Source organism: Panthera uncia (assembly GCF_023721935.1).
Source record: "Panthera uncia isolate 11264 chromosome B2 unlocalized genomic scaffold, Puncia_PCG_1.0 HiC_scaffold_24, whole genome shotgun sequence".
In the NCBI taxonomy this organism is placed as follows: domain Eukaryota; kingdom Metazoa; phylum Chordata; class Mammalia; order Carnivora; family Felidae; genus Panthera; species Panthera uncia.
In genome coordinates, this window is record NW_026057580.1 from 36,263,520 (window position 1) to 36,281,295 (window position 17,776).

The 17,776-nt window shown below is 42.5% G+C and overlaps 2 protein-coding genes across 2 annotated transcripts in view; one reads left to right on the forward strand and one right to left on the reverse strand.

The window, feature by feature from the left end:
* Positions 1–467: 467 nt before the first annotated feature.
* Positions 468–1,631, reverse strand: DPPA5 (developmental pluripotency associated 5). Its single transcript, XM_049652877.1, has 3 exons — positions 1,416–1,631; positions 1,163–1,342; positions 468–738 (listed from the first exon to the last, which is right to left on the reverse strand). Exons 1-3 carry the CDS (start codon positions 1,525–1,527, stop codon positions 680–682), a joined length of 351 nt encoding a protein of 116 aa, XP_049508834.1. The 5' UTR covers positions 1,528–1,631; the 3' UTR covers positions 468–679.
* A 14,853-nt stretch (positions 1,632–16,484) lies between these two features.
* The window catches only part of KHDC3L (KH domain containing 3 like, subcortical maternal complex member), a 1,652-nt gene continuing 360 nt past the window's right edge, over positions 16,485–17,776 (forward strand). The window contains exons 1-3 of the mRNA XM_049652873.1: positions 16,485–16,660; positions 16,852–17,031; positions 17,291–17,776. The exon at positions 17,291–17,776 is cut by the window's right edge and continues 360 nt beyond it. Coding sequence (XP_049508830.1) covers positions 16,492–16,660; positions 16,852–17,031; positions 17,291–17,776 — 835 coding nt within the window. The 5' untranslated portion in view covers positions 16,485–16,491. The remainder of the gene's footprint in view (positions 16,661–16,851; positions 17,032–17,290) is intronic.

The following is a 17,776-nucleotide window of genomic DNA, read 5'->3' on the forward strand; positions in this document are numbered from 1 at the left end:
TGGTTTTCCCTTTTCATATTCCTATCTATAAGGCTAAATTTTCTTCAAATTCCAACTGAAATAACATTCTGCAGCAGACTAAATGCAGAGAACTCAGCTAGTGGTCTTCTATTTGGTTTACATGTATATAAAAGTAGTACACTGAGAAGGTACTGGCACTTCTATATTTGTTTGAGAATATTTGCTTTTCATTTTATACATGTTATGTTCACCTATTATAGTTACGTTTAAAAAGAATCCAGGTCAGTTCCAGACAATATCACATTTCCCCTAAGACTGAGTTTTGGTCAAAGCTGCATCTCAGAACCCAACTCCTAGACCCTCCCCACCCCCCTTTTTTTTTTACCCCAAGTGTGTTCTTGAACATTTCTAGCTTTGAAAGTTTTAATTAAGGGTTAAACTCAAGGGCCACCTTGGCTGTGATGTTATCTCCAATATCTTCAATGAAACATCAAGGAGCTATTTATTCAAAATTTTAGTCTTTAATTAGCAAACTTGGGAGGGGAGGGGCGGGTGGCAATGGTAGCTACATTAGGACTCCGAGGCAAAGCCAGAGACCACAAACAGTTGGTTTTTCCTTGCCAAGCTGGAGCAGACTTTAAACCAGGCCAGATCATTCCAGCTCTGACCACAGTCTACTCTCAATCCCGCATCCAGGTGCGTTGGTTGCTAACTGGCTTCACTTCATCCAAGGACCTAGATGCAGGGCCTTCATGGCATCCTCCAGCTTGAGCATCCCTGCACCAGAAAGCAACAGATGTTCATGAGGAGAGAAGGTAAAAGCCTGGGCAGTTCTCAGCCTCTTTAAAGGTTCATTTCTGGGACTTCCCAGCCCAGCGGTCTGCACCTGGAATTCTTGGGAGTCCTCAGAAGGTGGGGTCGCTGAGCCCATTCCAATATCCCCCAAGAAGCTAGGGGGAGTGTTGGAGGGAAGGGAAGAATGGGGATCAGGTCTCAGATAATCTTTCCCTATGAGGCCAGTCCCAGGCAGCCTCTCTTCGTAGTCTTAATCCAGGGTCTCTAGGACCAAGAGACGGCATTACTGGGGGCCGCCCCGGTGGTGCCTAAAGTGCGGGTGGTGGTTGCCAGTGGAAGAGAGGGAGAGGTGAGAAGGGCTACAGAAGAGGGAGTAAAACTACCCAGGCTTCCCCAAACCTCTCACCTCGTTCCTGTCGCTGGCGGTGCCACTCGGCCATGGACTGGAGCATCCATTTGGCCCTAAGCTTGTACAAGTAAGAGCCATAAACCACGACCTCGGCGAGGCCCGAGGATTCCAGAACCTTTAACTCAAGCATGACTTTGCTGACTCGCTCGATGTACGGGATTCGAGATCCACCTACGCCTGTTTGGGGAAGGAGATGAGCGCTCAGGACCACGGAGACCGAGACGCCTGGGTCAGGGCTGGGCTCACTCACCAAACATAGCTTCCAAGAGTTGTGTCTGGACCTGAAACACCTCAGGATCTTTCAAGTCGTCGGGAATTTTCACCCACGGTGGAATATCTTTTCGTTTCGGCAGCGTCCCCATCTGCACTGGTTTCAAAACCAATTACACTCCAACCCAAGCTAGGCCTAACACAGTCAGCCAGGGCCGCGGCGCGGGCTGGAAGTTGAGCACCTGGGCAGGCCCCGCCTACGACAAGCCCCGCCCCCTGCCTGGCGCCCTAGTCGGCCACTCACAACGCTCCGCCGGCCCGCCTGCGCTTAGGTCGTGCACGTGACCATCTCCGTCACCCTCCTCTCTCCCCAGCACCGGTGGGCCCAGCTGCCTCAGAGGGTATAAGGGTTTCCGTCGACTCGTTGCTTCCGCACCAGAATCTCTTGTCCTGGGGAGTGTGTGGGGGAGAGGGCGATGGCAGCTTTTCCCCTGGGAACGAGCGGTTGGGCCTGAACCCGCAAAAGTCGAAAACTGAGGTTTGAGGGTGCGAGAACCACAGGGGAGCTGCCAAATCAAGTCCTTGCCTCCCACGTTCCAAAGGAGGGTTCCATTTCCCCTGGACCTAACGGGGCCCAACCCTGAGTCTTCACTGAGACCCCTACAACTCCTGGGGACTTGGGAATAAAATTGCTGCCATTTAACAAATGAGAAAAGGAGATTCAGAAATTATTTCTCTTCAAGGAATGTGATGGGGGCTCTAAACTGCCTCAGCTGTCCACGTTCCTTGAAGCCCATGAGTCTGGAACTTTTAAATCTATCCAGATTTCAGAGCTCAGGTGTGCCGCACCTGGCCATTTTGGCCCAAACTGTATGTTTTTAATGTTTATTGATTTTGAGAAAGAGAGAATGTGAGTGGGAGAGGGGCAGACAGAAAGGGAGAGTGAGAGAATACCAAGAAGGCTCCACACTGTCCAGACTTCTGGTTCTAAATAGTTTTGTTTAGGGGCACGTGGGTGGCTCAATCAGTTAAGCACCCAACTTGGGCTCAGGTTATGATCTCAGGTTTTTGAGTTCGAGTCCTGCATTGGGGATTCTTGCTTGGGATTCTCTCTTTCTGCTCTCCCACCACTTGTGCACACACTCTCTCTCTCAAAATAAATAAACTTAAAAAAAATAGTTTTATTCATTTAAAAAGCACATCATTTGTAGTTCATACATGGGATTCACCCAATGAAAGTGTGATTTCAATGTTTCGTAGCTTCATAAATGCAGAGATGAAGCTGACTTTTCCCAAGACCTTGTTCTGGTAACATCTAAGCCCGTGAGCTTACTATATTAAGACTATTTCTTAGGGCAGACTTCTTCATATTCAGTCAAAAACTAGGTTCTTGGGGCGCCTGGGTGGCTCAGTTGGTTGAGTGTCTGACTCTTGGTTTTGACTCAGGTTGTGATCTCACAGTTGGTGGGTTCAAGTCTGGCTCTGTGATGACAGTGTGGACCCTGCTTGGGATTCTCTCTCTCTCTCTCTCTCTCTCTCTCTCTCTCTCTGCCTCTCCCCCCTTCTCAAAATAAATAACCTTAAACAACTGTGGGATTTTAGCAACCACCAATGTAATCAATTTATATAATTATCCATGGCTAAAACTATCAAATATTCAACTATTAAGGAACTGGATATTCACAAGTTCTGGAAGGAATGACAGGAGAGAATGTTCCTTTACAATATAGAGTTGGAGGACAGATGCCACCTCAACAAAGACCAGAATTAGCATCACCAATAGGACAATTGGACTACTGGTTTGTCAATGTCATATAAACAAAAATGAAGACTTTTATTAATAAAGAGACAATGAAATGCAATGCATAATTCAAATCCTGAATCAAAGGCAGAGACAGAACATTTTAGACCAATGGGGGCTGTTTTTTCTTATAAGATTTTATTTTTAGGTGCACCTGGGTGGCTCAGTCAGTTAAACTCAGGTCATGATCTCATGGTTCATGGGTTCAAGCCCTGCATCCAGCTCTGTGCTGACAGCTCAAAGCCTGGAGCCTGCTTCAGATTCTGTGTCTCCCTCTCTTTCTGCCCCTCCCCCACTCATGCTCTGTCTTTCTCTCTCAAAAATAAATAAACATTAAAAAATATTACAAATGATTTTATTTTTAAGTAATGTCTACACCAACATGGGGCTCAGACTCACAACGTTGAGATCAAGAGTCACATGCTCTACAGACTGAGCCAGCCAGCTTCCCCCAATGGGGACATTTTAATATGGACTATGTTGTAAAGTAATATTTGAATATATGTTCTATAATACATAACTTGTAGAACATGACAAATATTTTTTAATTTTTTTAATGTTTATTGATTTTGAGAGAGAGAGAGAGAATGTGAGTGGGAGAGGGGCAGACAGAAAGGGAGAGTGAGAGAATACCAAGAAGGCTCCACACTGTCAGTGCAGAACCCAACACGGGGCTCCGTCTCACAAACCCTGACATCATGACCTGAGCCAAAATCAAGAGTCTGATGCTTAACCAACTAAGCCACCCAGGCACCCCAAGTAGTTTTATTATATAAGGGAAAGTGCTGTTTCCCGTGAGAAACATGCTGAAATATGTAAAGTGTTGATATCTACAATTTACTTACAAATATTTCAGCCCCCTGCCAAAAAAAATGAAACACTATCATTTTCTATGTATATATAGAAAGCCAATGTGACAAATGTCAACAGTTGATTCTCAGTAAGGACATACAGAATTCTTTTTACTTTTCTGTGGTTTTGCTTTTTTGCTTTTTTATTTTTTTTAAGTAGGCTTCATGCCTAACTTAGGGCTTGAACTCCTGACTCTGAGATTAAGAGTCACATGCTCTACTGACTGAGCCAGCCAGGCTCAGTTCAAAACCTGTGGTTTTGAATTTTAATGGAAGGGAGGAGAAGTAATTGTGTGTTAGTTAGCTAATACAAAGTAACACTATTGGGGGACAAAAGTGTAACCCATCTCCTCAGTGAGAATTTCCTTATCATGCTTTCTAAATACTTTCCTGTACCTACCCCCACAACATTTCTTTGGCTGGAAGTTCAATGTAGTATGTATGCATGTATGTATTTAAAAGCTTCTATTTTTTAGGGGTGCCTGGGTGGTACAGTTGGTTAAGCATCCGACTCTTGATTTTGGCTCAGGTCATGATCTCATAGTTCATGAGTTCGAGCCCCACATTGGGTTCTGCACTGATGGTGTGGCACCTGCTTGGGATTCTGTCTCTCCTTGTCTCTGCCCCTCCCCTGCTTGTACTCTCTCTCTCTCTCTCTCTCTCTCTCTCTCTCTCAAAATAAATAAAAATAAACTTAAAACTTTTTTAAAAAGCTTCTATTTTTAAGCAATCTCCATACCCAACATGGGGCTCAAATCCACAACCCCAAGATGAAGAGTCACATGTTCCACTGACTAAGGTAGCCAGTCGTCCCACCAATATAGTATTTGAAGAAGCAGATAGAGAGGCACAGGAATTATGTCCAACTTGAGGGCATTAGAGACAAGCCTGCATAACTACACAAACTTATTTCAAACTTATCAGCAGCTTATAAGCACTGGCTTCCCCACTCCTATCAATGATTCCCCCACTGTCTGCCTGGCCCCTAGGATAAGTGACTATGGAGCCCTCGTTGCTTTTTCACTTACCCATTTTGATTGTAGTTTCACAAACTGCTGGTTTGGGGGCCTATTTGGCAAGTGGTGTGATTTACTAAGGGGAGGTATATTCCTGTCCCCAACCCTTCCTCAGAAAGTGTGCTACTACCAACCCCTTCTTGCTTGAGGAATAACTATCTTAACTTTTGTTATTTCCCAGGATGCAAGTATTTATGTGTCTCCCTTTAATTTCCCAGTCTGGTTAACCTTCTGACTCTTGATTTCAGCTCAGGTCATGATCTCACTGTTCGTGAGATCCAGCCCCTACAATGAGCTCTGCACTGACAGCATGGAACCTGCTTGAGATTCTCTCTCTCTTCCTCTCTCTCTGCCCCTCCCCCACTCATGCACACACTCTCTCTAAATAAATAAATAAACATTTTAAATTTATATGAAAGTGTGGCTTAGTTGGTTGACTCTAACTCTTGGTTTCCACTCAGGTCATATCCCAGGGTCATGGGATCAAGCCCCACATTGGGCTCTGCGCAGAAGGTGGGGCCTAAGATTCTCCCTCTGCCCCTCTCCCCTGCCCATTCTTGCTTTCTCTCTAAAATAAGAAATTAAATTAAATTAAAAATAATAAAATTTATATGAAAAGGCCAAGGAACCAGAATAGCTAAAACAATTTTAAAAAAAAGTATGATTAATCTGCCTAAATTTAACTATCATTTTATAGCTATAGTAATCAAGACTGCATGGTATGGGCAGATAAAATGTAAAATATATGGGCATAAAGACTTTAGGGAAAAATACAGGAGTAATCTTTCAGAAACTAGGTTAATCTAAGAGTCCTTGGGTTTGTCACCAAAAGCCTGATCAATAAAAGAAAACATTCATCAATGGATCTCATCTAAAGTTAAAACTTTTGTTAAGAACCTATTAAGATGAAAAGGCGGGATTCCTATGTGGCTCAGTCAGCTGAGCATGAGACTTTTGGTTTCAGCTCAGGTCAAGATCTCACAGGTTTGTGGTTCGAGCCCCAGTCAGGCTGTGTGCTGACAGCATGGAGCCTGCTTGGGATTCTCTCTCTGCCCCTCCCCCACTCACATTGTCTCTGTCTTTCTCAAAAATAAATAAATAAACTTTAAAAAAAAAGAAGAAGAAGATGAAAAGACAAACTATAACTGGGAGAAAACATATGGAAACTACATATCTCACAAAGAATGAGTGGATCAGTTAGTTAAGCTTCTAACTTCAACTCAGGTCATGATCTCAAGGTTCATGAGTTCGAGCCCCACCTCGGGCTCTGTTCTGACAGCTCAGGAGTCTGAAGCCTGCTTTGGGAGAGACAAAGTACGAATGGGGGAAGAACAGAGAGAGAGGGAGACACAGAATCCAAAGCAGGCTCCAGGCTCTGAGCTGACAGCACAAAACAGGATGTGAGGCTCGAACTCACGAATGGTGAGATCATGACCTGAGCTGAAGTCGGACGCTTAACTGACTGAGCCATCCAGGCACCCCTCCCCCCTTTTTTTTTTTTTAAATTTTTTTTGTAATCTTTTTTTATTTTTGAGGGGCCTGGAGCCTGCTTTGGATTCTGGGTCTCCCTCTCTCTCTGACCCTCCCCAACTCTTGCTCTCTCTCTCAAAAATAAATAAAAATATTAAAAATTTTTTAAATGAATAAACATTAAAAAAAGAACACATAAAGAACTCCCAAAACTCAAGAGTAAAAACTAATACAAGTAGAAAATAAAAGACATAAAGACATTTCACTTAATGGGATATAGAGATGCCTAATAAGTACATGAAAAGATGTTCATTATCATTTGCTATTAGGGAAATGTAAATTAAAATCTAAATTAGATGGGGCACCTGGGTGGCTCAGTCAGTTGGGCGTCTGACTTTGGCTCAGATCATGATCTCACAGTTTGCGGGTTTGAGCCCCGCATCAGACTCTGTGCTGATAGCTCAGAGCCTGGAGCTGGCTTCGGATTCTGTGTCTCCCTCTCTCTCTGACCCTCCCCAGCGCTCACTCTGTCTCTCTCTCTCTCAAAAATAAATAAACATTAAAAAAAAAAAAAAACACCTAAATGAGATACCATACACAACTATTAGAATGACTAAAATTAGGGGCATCTGGGTCGCTCAGTCAGTTAGGCGTCTGACTTTGACTCAGGTCATGATCTCACGGTCCGTGAGTTCGAGCCCCACATCAGGCTCTGTGCTGACCTCTTGCTCAGAGCCTGGAGCCTGCTTCAGATTCTGTGTCTCCTTCTTTCTCTGCCCCTCCCCCACTCACGCTTTGTCTCACTCTGTTTCTCAAAAATAAATAAATGTAAAAAAAAAAAAAATTAAAAAAAAAAAAAAGAATGACTAAAATTAAAAATAGGGACAACCCTAAAGTGAAGCTTCAGAAAAACTACATCACTTGTACATCGCTGATGGGAACTCTGAAGAGAATCTGACAGTTCCCCAAACAATTAAACAGAGTTACCATAGGACCCAGCAATTACTCTCCGAGGTATTCACCCAAGAAAAATGAAAACATACGTCCACACAAAGACCCTCACAGGAATTTTCAGAGCAGCCTTATTTGTAATAGCCAAAAGCTGGAAACAACACATATGTCCTTCAACAAGTGAGTAGTTAAATAAACTGTGATATACTTTACCATAGAATAGTACTCAACAATAAAAAGAAACAAAGTATTAACAGAAACAGCCTGGATGGGGGTGCCTTGGTGGCTCTGTCCGTTGAGCATCTGACTCTTGATTTTGGCTCAGGTCATGATCCCAGGGTCATAGGATCAAAGCCTACATTGGGCTCTGTGCTGAGCATGGTGCCTGCTTAGATTCTCTCTCTCTCTCTGCCCCTCTCCCCTGATAGCTCTTGCTCTCTAAAATAAAAAATTAAATTAAAAAAATAACGAAATTTATATGAAAAGGCAAAGGAACCAGAATAGTTAAAACAATTTGGGGGGGGGGAGGTGGTGGAAAGAATGACCACCCCCAGGTGGAGCTCCCTGCTGAACATGGAGCCTGCTTAGGATTCTCTCTCTCCCTTTCTCTCTGCCCCTCTCCTTTCTCCCTCCCTCTCTCTCTCAAAAAAATAAATAAACATTAAAAAAAAAAAAAAAAGAAGAAAGAAACAACCTGGATGAATCTCCATAGGATAATGCTGAATGGGGAAAAAAGGCCCATGGGGAAAAATGCTAATGGGGAAAAAAGGCCAATCCCAAAAGTTTACATACTATATAATTCCATTTACATAACATTTTTGAAATGACAAAATTATTGAAATGAAGAACAGATACATGTAAGTGGTTGCCAGAAATTAATGAGGGGGTAGGGACTGAAAGGACGTGGGTGTGGCTATCAAAGAGCAAGATGGGGGTTTCTTGTGTCTTGACTACACCAATGTTGATGTCCTGGTTGTGATATTGTACTAAAGGTTTGCAGGATGTTACCATAGGAGGAAACTGAGTAAGGGTACATGGGAGCTCTCTGTATTGTATTTTTTTTCTCTCTGTATTTTTTATTTCAACTGCATGTGAATCTACAATTATCCCAAAATAAAAAAAGTTTAATTAAAAGAATGGAATCAGAATTTTAAAATTTCTGGGGCACCTGGGTGGCTTGGTCAGTTGAGCATCCAACTTCAGCTCAGGTCATGATCTCATGGTCCGTGGGTTGGGGCCCCACATCAGGCTCTGTTCTAACAGCTCAGAGCCTGAAGCCTGCTTTGGATTCTGTGTCTCCCTCTCTCTCTGCCCCTCCCCCACCCATGCTCTGTTTCTCTCTGCCTCTCAAAAATAAAGAAAACTAATAAAAAAAAAAGAATTTTAAAATTTCAATATCTGTCTGAATTTCAGTTGCAATCTTGGGACCCCTTTCTAGCTGCCATATACCATTGTGTTCTATTGGTAGTGAAAGGTGGATAGTTAAGAGACTTAAAGAGAACACTGTGGTACAAAATGATTAACAATATGTTCTTACATAAAGATCATTTCCTGCTTAATGCCATTCACAGTAAAGTCAACTACATATTTTTTAATTATTTTTTTAATGTTTATTCATTTTTGAAAGACAGAGAGAGACAGAGCACAAGCAGAGATGGGGCAGAGAGAGAGGGGAGGGACACAGAATCCGAAGCAGGCTCCAGGCTCCGAGCTGTCAGTACAAAGCCCAATGCAGGGCTCGAACTCACAGACTGTGAGATCATGACCTGAACCGAAGTCAGATGCTCAACTGACTGAGCCACCCAGGCGCCCCTAAAGTCTACTAGATATTAAACATTATAACTTCAGGTTTATTTCTTATTGTCTAATTCATTTGCTTTTCTTCTGTTGGAGAATGTTTACATCCTTTTGCATTGAGCATCTCTATTAAGTAGCAAATAATTGGATATTTTAATCCACTCAGGTTTAATTCTGGTTGAAAACTTCAAAACCATCTGAGTGTGTTATTAGGGTAGGCCTTTCCATCATCTAAACACTCACTACCCCTCAACACCTGTTACTAGCTATAAAAGTAAATACTTTCTTGACTAAAGAAGGTAGGATGGGAGTAATGCAAGAGGTGGGAGGGTGACAGAGATCTTCCAAAAAGCTGAGGTCAGAGTCTTCCTGGAAATAGCATTCCAGAGCAGCTGGTGGCTCCTTTTACTGTTAGAAGAAATAATTTTAATTATTTACTTTTCAGGCCTATAACACAGTATAAGGACACTGGAGCCAGACACATCCATGTTGATAATTACAACATGAATTATTCATTTATTTATTTATTTACTTATTCATTCACTTGTTTATTTAATTTTAGAGAGGGAGAGAGAGAGAGAAAGAGAGGGAGAATCTTAAGCAGGCTGCACACTCAGCGTGGAGCCCAAAGAGATGCTTGATCCCAAAACTCTGGGATCATGACCTGAGCTAAAATCAAGAGTTGGACAATCAACTGACCTAGCCACCCAGGCACCCCACAACTTGTATTATTTAAAGTGGATGTGCAGAAGATGATAAAGCTTTCTTTACAGTGGACTTCAGTGTTTTTTTACCTAGACCATAAGAGATACAAAGCAGGAGTAGAAAGACTTAAAACAGAACAAAAGATGCAACTAGAAATACTCTTTTTTGTTATAGTTGTTTTAGGTAGTATAGAAATTTTATTTCTATAGTAGAAGCATCTATTTTGATTACAGAAAAAATAACAGTCTTTTAAAGTCAAGGTAATGAAGCAGAAGTATATATTTTTTCTTATATGTCCATACTCAAATATCACATATGGTTTTAAGACATTCTGAAATTAACAAGGAACAAATGCAGAATCAAAGTAGTATCTGTGAACAGAAGAGATGTATTAAAGCTACACGATCAGCCCTGGAAATCAGAAAATACAGAGTGATCTCATATAGTGATTCTCAACTTTCTTGTGCCTTAGAATCACCTGGATTGTGGAAAAAGCACCTTCAGGGGATCGAAGACAAATCACCAGGTTAAACAAGTCCTTGGTCTCAGAATAAATACCAAAAAGAATAAAGATACAAACTCTGTTCCTCAGGGAGGGGAAAAGACAAAATACACCAAGATATGAGATCCGATTTTCACTCACTGTTATTTCTACGAGCCTCAGATTCAGGAATAATAATCACTACTACTCTCAAAATTGTTCCACAGATTAGGTCACATAGTGTGTGATTAGTGCTTCCTTAATTCATTCACACACAGCTACTATCATTATTTCATCATCATCATCATCATCATCATCATCATCATCATCGCCATCCTCTAATACAGAGGACATCCTTCCCCCACCCCAATACCACTCCCACATAGCTGTTATTATTTATTTAAAAAATCATCAAAAAAAATAAATAAAATAAATAAAAAAAAATCATCACTCATGGATTTCAAGCTCATGGACTACTAGCTCCATTTTTATATTGGTACCATTTTGACTAGCTTCAAGCATTCACTTACATTAAGATTTCAGTACATGGTTGAAATGACAATTTTTCTATCTAAACTAAGACAATGAATTCAAAGAAAAAAGGAAACTAGATTTTAAAAAGTGTGTGTTGCTTCTAAAGTCAGCAGAACTCACATAAGGGGTGGCCAGTGGAGAGAACACTGAAAAATCTCATGAGAGTGCACTGGGATTCCCACAAAAAAATTCTACACATATCTCCCTCAGTGAATGTTGGGTGTAGACAAACCTACATGCTCAGAGCTTCTAATTAGTTTTTTAGTTCCAAACTTCAGTGATTACCAGACAAACAAAACAGCATAGGGCAAATGAAAAATAAAAGAAAAAGAAGAACACTGGTCCAGAAGGCCAACTTTTGAATAACAAGAGAAAGAGCCAGGAAACACAAGGGAGAAAAATGTGTGTGTGTGTGTGTGTGTGTGTGTGTGTGTGTGTGTGTGTGTGTTTTAAGTTTATTTATTTAAGAGAGAGAGAACACAAGTGAGAAAGAGGTAGAGAAAAAGGGTGACAGAGGATCTGAAGCCAGCTCTGGGCTGACAGCAGAGAGCCCAATGGGGCTCAAACTCATGAACTGTGAGTGGAAGTCAGATGCTTAACCAACTGAGGCCACCCAGGTGCCCCAGAGGGAAAAAAAAAAAAATGTTTAGTAAAATAATTGAAGATCATTTCCCAAAGATTAAGATCAGAATGGCCTAAACTTGTCAAAAACATCAGTGGAAGCTAGAGGACAATAAAGTAAAGCATGAAATTTTGAGGGGAAAATTATTTCAGTCAAGAATTCTAAGGCCAGGGACAGTTGGGTGACTCAGCCTGTTGGGTGTGGAACTCTAGATTTCAGTTCAGGTCATGATCTTGCGGTTTGTGAGTTTGAGCCATGTTGCCAGCACAAAGCCTGCTTCAGATTCTCTCTTTCTCTTTCTGATCCTTCCCTGCTTACACACGTGTGCACTCTCTCTCTCCCTCTCTCTCTCTGAAAAAGAAAAATTTCTAAGGCCAAATGTCCAAATACCTATCTGGATAGAATAAAAATATATTCCAACATGCAAGGCCTCAAAATATGCATTTCCTCAGAAAATAATAGAGGATTTACTCCATCAAAATGAAAGGAAGTCTCTCTCTGAAGAGAAGTCAAATAATGAAACCTTTGCCTCAAATATTATGAACTTGGTGAGAGAATCTCTGGTTGTCAGGGTGAATGTAGCCCAGGTTAAGCCCAGTGTAAACCACCACTAAGAGTCCAAATTCCTTATCCCTTACCTGAACTCTCCCACCACGTTCCCCAAACCCATTCACTCCCCAGATGCAAAAACACTCCCAAGCATTTGGCTAAGGCAGGTAGTAAAGAGCAACAAAAAGGGTTAATCTTTGTACTACTGAAAACTCCTTTTTAAAGCTAATTGTTAACCCAAATTAGACTCCAAAACTGAAGGGACAATGAACGATAATGAAATAACTGCATATGTCATATATATAATTTTAAAGTACTGTAGAATGAACCAATCTATCTGACAGCCTTTGAAAATTATAGGAACTACAATATTATAGTTAGGAACATTAGGCTAGAAAGCTGACAGCTATGAAATTTCTAAGTGAACTTCTTAACTCTAAGCCACCTTTACATGGTTCAGTAGAAGAGAACATTTTATTTCAAAAATTCTCTTGAAACTTGCTTTTATTTTTTTTGTTGCCTACTGCTCTTAAGTTCCACCTGAAAAAATATATTTCTCATCTTACTAAACCTCACATTAGGCATCAGCATCTATTGCCACAATTGCCTTTAATGCTTCCACTGCATGTTTCAGTCTTGTCATCAGCTTGCAAGTCTCTATTTCTTTGTTTAGCCTGAACTAATTGTGCTCACAACTCTGCCTTTAATTTTCTGCTGCCTTCCTGGAATTCAGCTAGCTCAGTCTCAACTTCTTAGGAGCTGATCAGAAACAAAGTGGGAAACATAAGTATAGTAGAAACCACAAGGATCCTCTTGAAGATGATTATATACAAATTTAATAATTTTTGCCTGAATGCTATTGATACTACTATAAAATCTACAAACAAACAAACAAACAAACAACAACAACAAAACCAAACAGGCACATGCACAAAGAAAGGAAGTCATGGGATCCAGAGAGCCCAGGACCCAACACCGGAAAAAGGCTGTGGTAAACCACAGGATGATGGGCCTGGAAAGCAACTAACTTAGATTAGAACAGTTAAGACTGAAGGAGCAATACTGTCAAGATGAAATGATAAATTGCCTGCTCGGCTTGAAAGGACAGGAGAAATTTACATAGTTGGGCAGTTTGGAGATAAAGGAGGAACACATAGAAATATAAGCATTTTTTTAAAAGTTTATTTATTTTGAGAGAGAGAGAGAGAGAGAGAGAGCAAGTGGGGGAAAGGCAGAAAGAGAGAGAGGGAAGGAGGGAGACCCCCCAAGCAGGCTCCACACTGACAGTGCTTCCTTCCTGGAAGGAAGCTCAAACACATGAACCAAGAGAGAAGGAACTTTGAACACATGAACCAAGAGACCATGATCTGAACTGAAGTTGGACACTTAACTGACTGAGCCACCCAGGTGCCCAGAAAAGTAAGCATTTTAAAAAGAAAAAGAAGCATTTGAACAAAAAAGCAATTAATAACATCAAGAAAAATAAAACTTTACCCAAGAAATCATATTGCAGTTTATGAATATTATTTACAAGGTCATAATAGTATAAACTTGAACACTGCTCTAACAAAATCATATTACTGAAGTGGGACAGGGGGTACCAGGTCTGATAAATATAGGTAAGCTGGGAGAGGAGGGTGAAAGACGGTGTATTTTTTCTTTTTTGGAACCTTGGGGGTGATTTACGTGCATACAAAAGAGTGTTTAGAGATTTCTTTGAAAATTAATATTTCCTAAAACTGTAAAAACCAGGGGCGCCTGGGTAGCTCAGTTGGTTGGGCGGCTGACTCTTTGTTTCTGCTCAGGTCATATAGCCTCACAGTTTGTTAGATCTACCCTGAGTGGGCTCTGTGCCTACAGTGCAGGAGACTGCTTGGGAGTCTCGCTCTCCCCTGCTCACACGTGCACTCTCTCTTTCAAAATGAATAAACATTAAAAGAAATATATTTTCGGGGCGCCTGGATGGCTCAGTCGGTTAGACGTCCGACTTCAGCTCAGGTCATGATCTCGCGGTCCATGAGTTTGAGCCCCAAGTCGGGCTCTGTGCTGACAGCTCAGAGCCTGGAGCCTGTTTCAGATTCTGTGTCTCCCTCTCTCTCTGACCCTCTCCCATTCATGCTCTGTCTCTCTCTGTCTCAAAAATAAATAAAAACATTAAAAAAAAATTTTTTAAAAAGAAATATATTTTCAAATTGTAAAAATCAAACCTTTAGTCCTTCCTTAAGCTTTCAAGTTTTTCTTTCAAAACTCACTATCCTATTCATAAGTCTAGAAAGTTTTAAAAGTTATGTTTAATGGGCTACGAATGACATAAGGTCTCCTTGACAAATTTGATTAACTAAACAATCTCAGAAACAAAACAAAACAAAAACAAACAAAAACAAAAACAAAACCCATTCTCATACATGGCAAAGAGCTTTGCAAAGTACTTTAATAGGCTGAAATAACAAGAACTTCTCAATTACTAAATAATTCTTGTAAATAAAATAAATAAAACGTATGAATATATTGAAACTGAAGTTCTTCTCAGTGATCCAACACTGAATATAAACTAAGATTTCATCTTAAAGTCATATATCTAAATCCATGACTTAACTATATATTTTATTTTTCACTTTTTTATTTATATATTTTAAATTGGAGTTACAAAACTGTTTTTCTAATATAATAAATTATCTAAAATATTACAGCAATATAAAATACCATGTATATGGTTCCTTTCTTTTTAAACCACTTTGAAGAATAAAGCACAATAAACTGCTTACATTAAAATGTGTACAATTAACCAGTTTTGACATATAAACCATATCCAGTGAAACCATCACTGTAATCAAGATAATGCACATTTCCATCATCCCCGAGAGTTTCCAAATGCCTCTTTCCAATCCTTTCCTCCCTGCATTCCCCTCCCTGGGCAAGTACTCCATGCTTTCAATCCATGCTTTCTATCCATGAGAATACTCCATGCTTTCTATAGATTAGTCCACGTATTCTAGGATTTTATATAATTGACAGATCACTTTTAAATATTAATACTCTAATTTTAATTATCTTAAATATTTCCATTCCTAATTCTAAAACTTCAATGAAGTAAAAGATCTCTACGTGTGCATAATGACAATAACATGCGTAGAACTCTAAGTATCCTCTTACACCAACTAAGAAACAATATATTATCCTATATCATTTGCTGTAAGAAAGAGATTTCAGACTAGAGATTTTCATAGAAATACTTCTCGGATTGGATTATTTTTGGCAGTACTGATGGGACATTAAAATTCAATTTATAGTTGCTATGTTAGTGAGTCCGTAACCTCCAGAGGGGATAGTTATGGAGCCCAGATCCTTGGGTGTCAGTTATACACTCAATTGTTCTGTCTACCCAATCGTTCTGCCAATCCATTCTGTGATTCTTTGAATAGATTTTGCCCTTCTTTGGCTCTTAATTCACATTCTGCTTAGGTCTCAAGACTTTAGATCCTGTCAGACACCTACAAATTTCTCATGCACTTCTTTGGCCTACAGAACTCCCACAGAGGATACAAGTTTGAACCTGAGTTCAGAGATCTCTCACCTCTGGGCCTGGGCATGACACCCCAACTACTAAAGTTATATAACTTTATCTTCCTGAGTAGCAATTCATGGGTAATGCTTTAAACTGTACAAAACAAAACAAACAAACGAAACCAAGACATAGAAATAACATGTTACTTAGAGAATTTGCTCTGGATGTGCTCAGCTGTCTCTGACAAGTCAAGGAAGAAGCTGGAAATGTGATGGTCTCTGAGGAGGGAACTCAGTATTCAGGGTTCAAGAGAAAGTGGGACTTACTTTAGCCCTTGAACACCTTTTTTAATCCTTGAGTTTTTACTTCTTTAATGCATTTCATTAGGTTTTCCGTGAAAAAGTCATTCCAACCCCTCAGGAATGCTGGTCCCATTTGAACCGTCTGAAAAGCACCTGTGTCTGCGCAAATATCAGTTCGCTTCTCTGAAAGGTATTGTCCAGATGTTGGATCTTCCCATGCCTCTACCCGGCTGTCCTCATCTCCCCGAGACCTGCTTCCCAGAAGAAGCTCCACCTCTGGCTCCCAGGGCCTGGGGAAATGGGCGGGTCCAGACCAGTGGCCCCTCCTACAGCGCCCAGGTGCTCTACCCAGTGCACTCCTGCAATCTCGGGAAGAAGCCCAGGCTGCGGAGTTTGGGAGGCGGATGGGGAGGGGCTTACCAAAAGCCCTTGAAATAAGGCCCTGGCCAAGCCACAACTGCCGCAACTGATACTAACCTTGGCCTTCTTGGTTTGCAGCTTCACGGCCGCTAGCAGCAAGGCCTACTGCAGCATGGCCACTCCTAAGCGGTTTCCGACGCTCGTACAGCTGGAACAGAGAGAAGGGACGCTATTCGAGGTGCTCGGTAACCTCACCAAGCGACCCTATTGGTTCCACTCCGAGTACCTGAAGAGTCCGAAGGCTGTTCACCTCGAGGCGTGGCTGGTGGAGGCGATCTTCGGTGAGTGGGTCTGAGAGCGGTGGCCAATGCGGTCTTTCCACCCCCGACACTCCTATCCACCCCGCCCCCCAGGCTGGCCGCGTTCCAGGGCCAGCCTCTCCAGTGGTCCTAGCCCCAAACCAGCGCTACCTTCTCCCGCCGCCTTCCCGTCCCAAATCCCGCCCCTCACAACCTCTTTGCTTCCTGCACAGGTCGGGGAGGAGAGCACATACCACACGTCGAGTGTGTGTCACAAACCCTGCTTCACGTTAATCATTGGGACCCCGAGGGCGAGGCTGAGATCTTGATATTTGGTCGGCCCTATTACCAGGAAGATGTATCCAAGATGATCATGAATTTGGCTGACTATCATCGCCAACTCCGGGCACAAAGTATGAAACCGGGAATAGTGAGGGGTTCCCTAGGCAGGCCATGGGTTCCTTGGTAGAGATCTTGATGCTTCCCGGAGATCACCGGGCAGCGGTCTCATCCTCTCAGTCCAGGAGAGGGTTTCCTTCTTGCAAGGAATATAGATGGTCAAATTAATCCTGCACTCTCAGGTTCCAGACCCTAATCCCCCAGCCCATTTGGATAAATCTTCTTGTGGAGAAAGTAGGGGACACAGGTAAGGTCTCCACACTGTTCTTCCAGGCTCAGAGAAGGCCCCTACCCAGGATGTAGGGACGCAGCGGTCCCCCGACGCTGTCCCGGAGACGGGGACCCAGAGCTCTCCAAAGTCTGTCCGGGAGGCGGCGACCCAGCGGTCCGACGACGCAGCTCCGCAGGTGGCGAGCCAGAGCTCTCCGAAGTCTGTTCAGGAGGCGGCGACCCAGAGATCCCCCCACGCTGCCCGAGAGGTGGCGACCCAGAGCTCTCCGAAGGCTGTCCGGGAGGCGGCGACCCAGCAGGACCCCAATGCTGTCCGGGAAGCGGCGACCCAGCAGGACCCCAATGCTGCCCAGGAGGTGGCAACCCAGAGCTCTCCGAAGGCTGTCCGAGAGGCGGCGACCCAGCAGGACCCCAGCGCTGTCCGGGAGGCGGCGACCCAGCAGGACCCTGGCGCTGTCCGCGAGGCGGCGACCCAGCGTTCCCCCGGCGCTGTCCGGGAGGCGGCGACCCAGCAGGACCCCGGCGCTG

Coding starts and splice junctions, on each gene's coding strand:
- DPPA5 (XM_049652877.1), bottom strand. CDS start 1,527: ATGGGGACGCTGCCGAAACGAAAAGATATTCCACCGTGGGTGAAAATT. Junction 1,343..1,415: donor ACTCTTGGAAGCTATGTTTG/GTGAGTGAGCCC, acceptor TTCCCCAAACAG/GCGTAGGTGGATCTCGAATC. Junction 739..1,162: donor CCGCCAGCGACAGGAACGAG/GTGAGAGGTTTG, acceptor TTTCTGGTGCAG/GGATGCTCAAGCTGGAGGAT.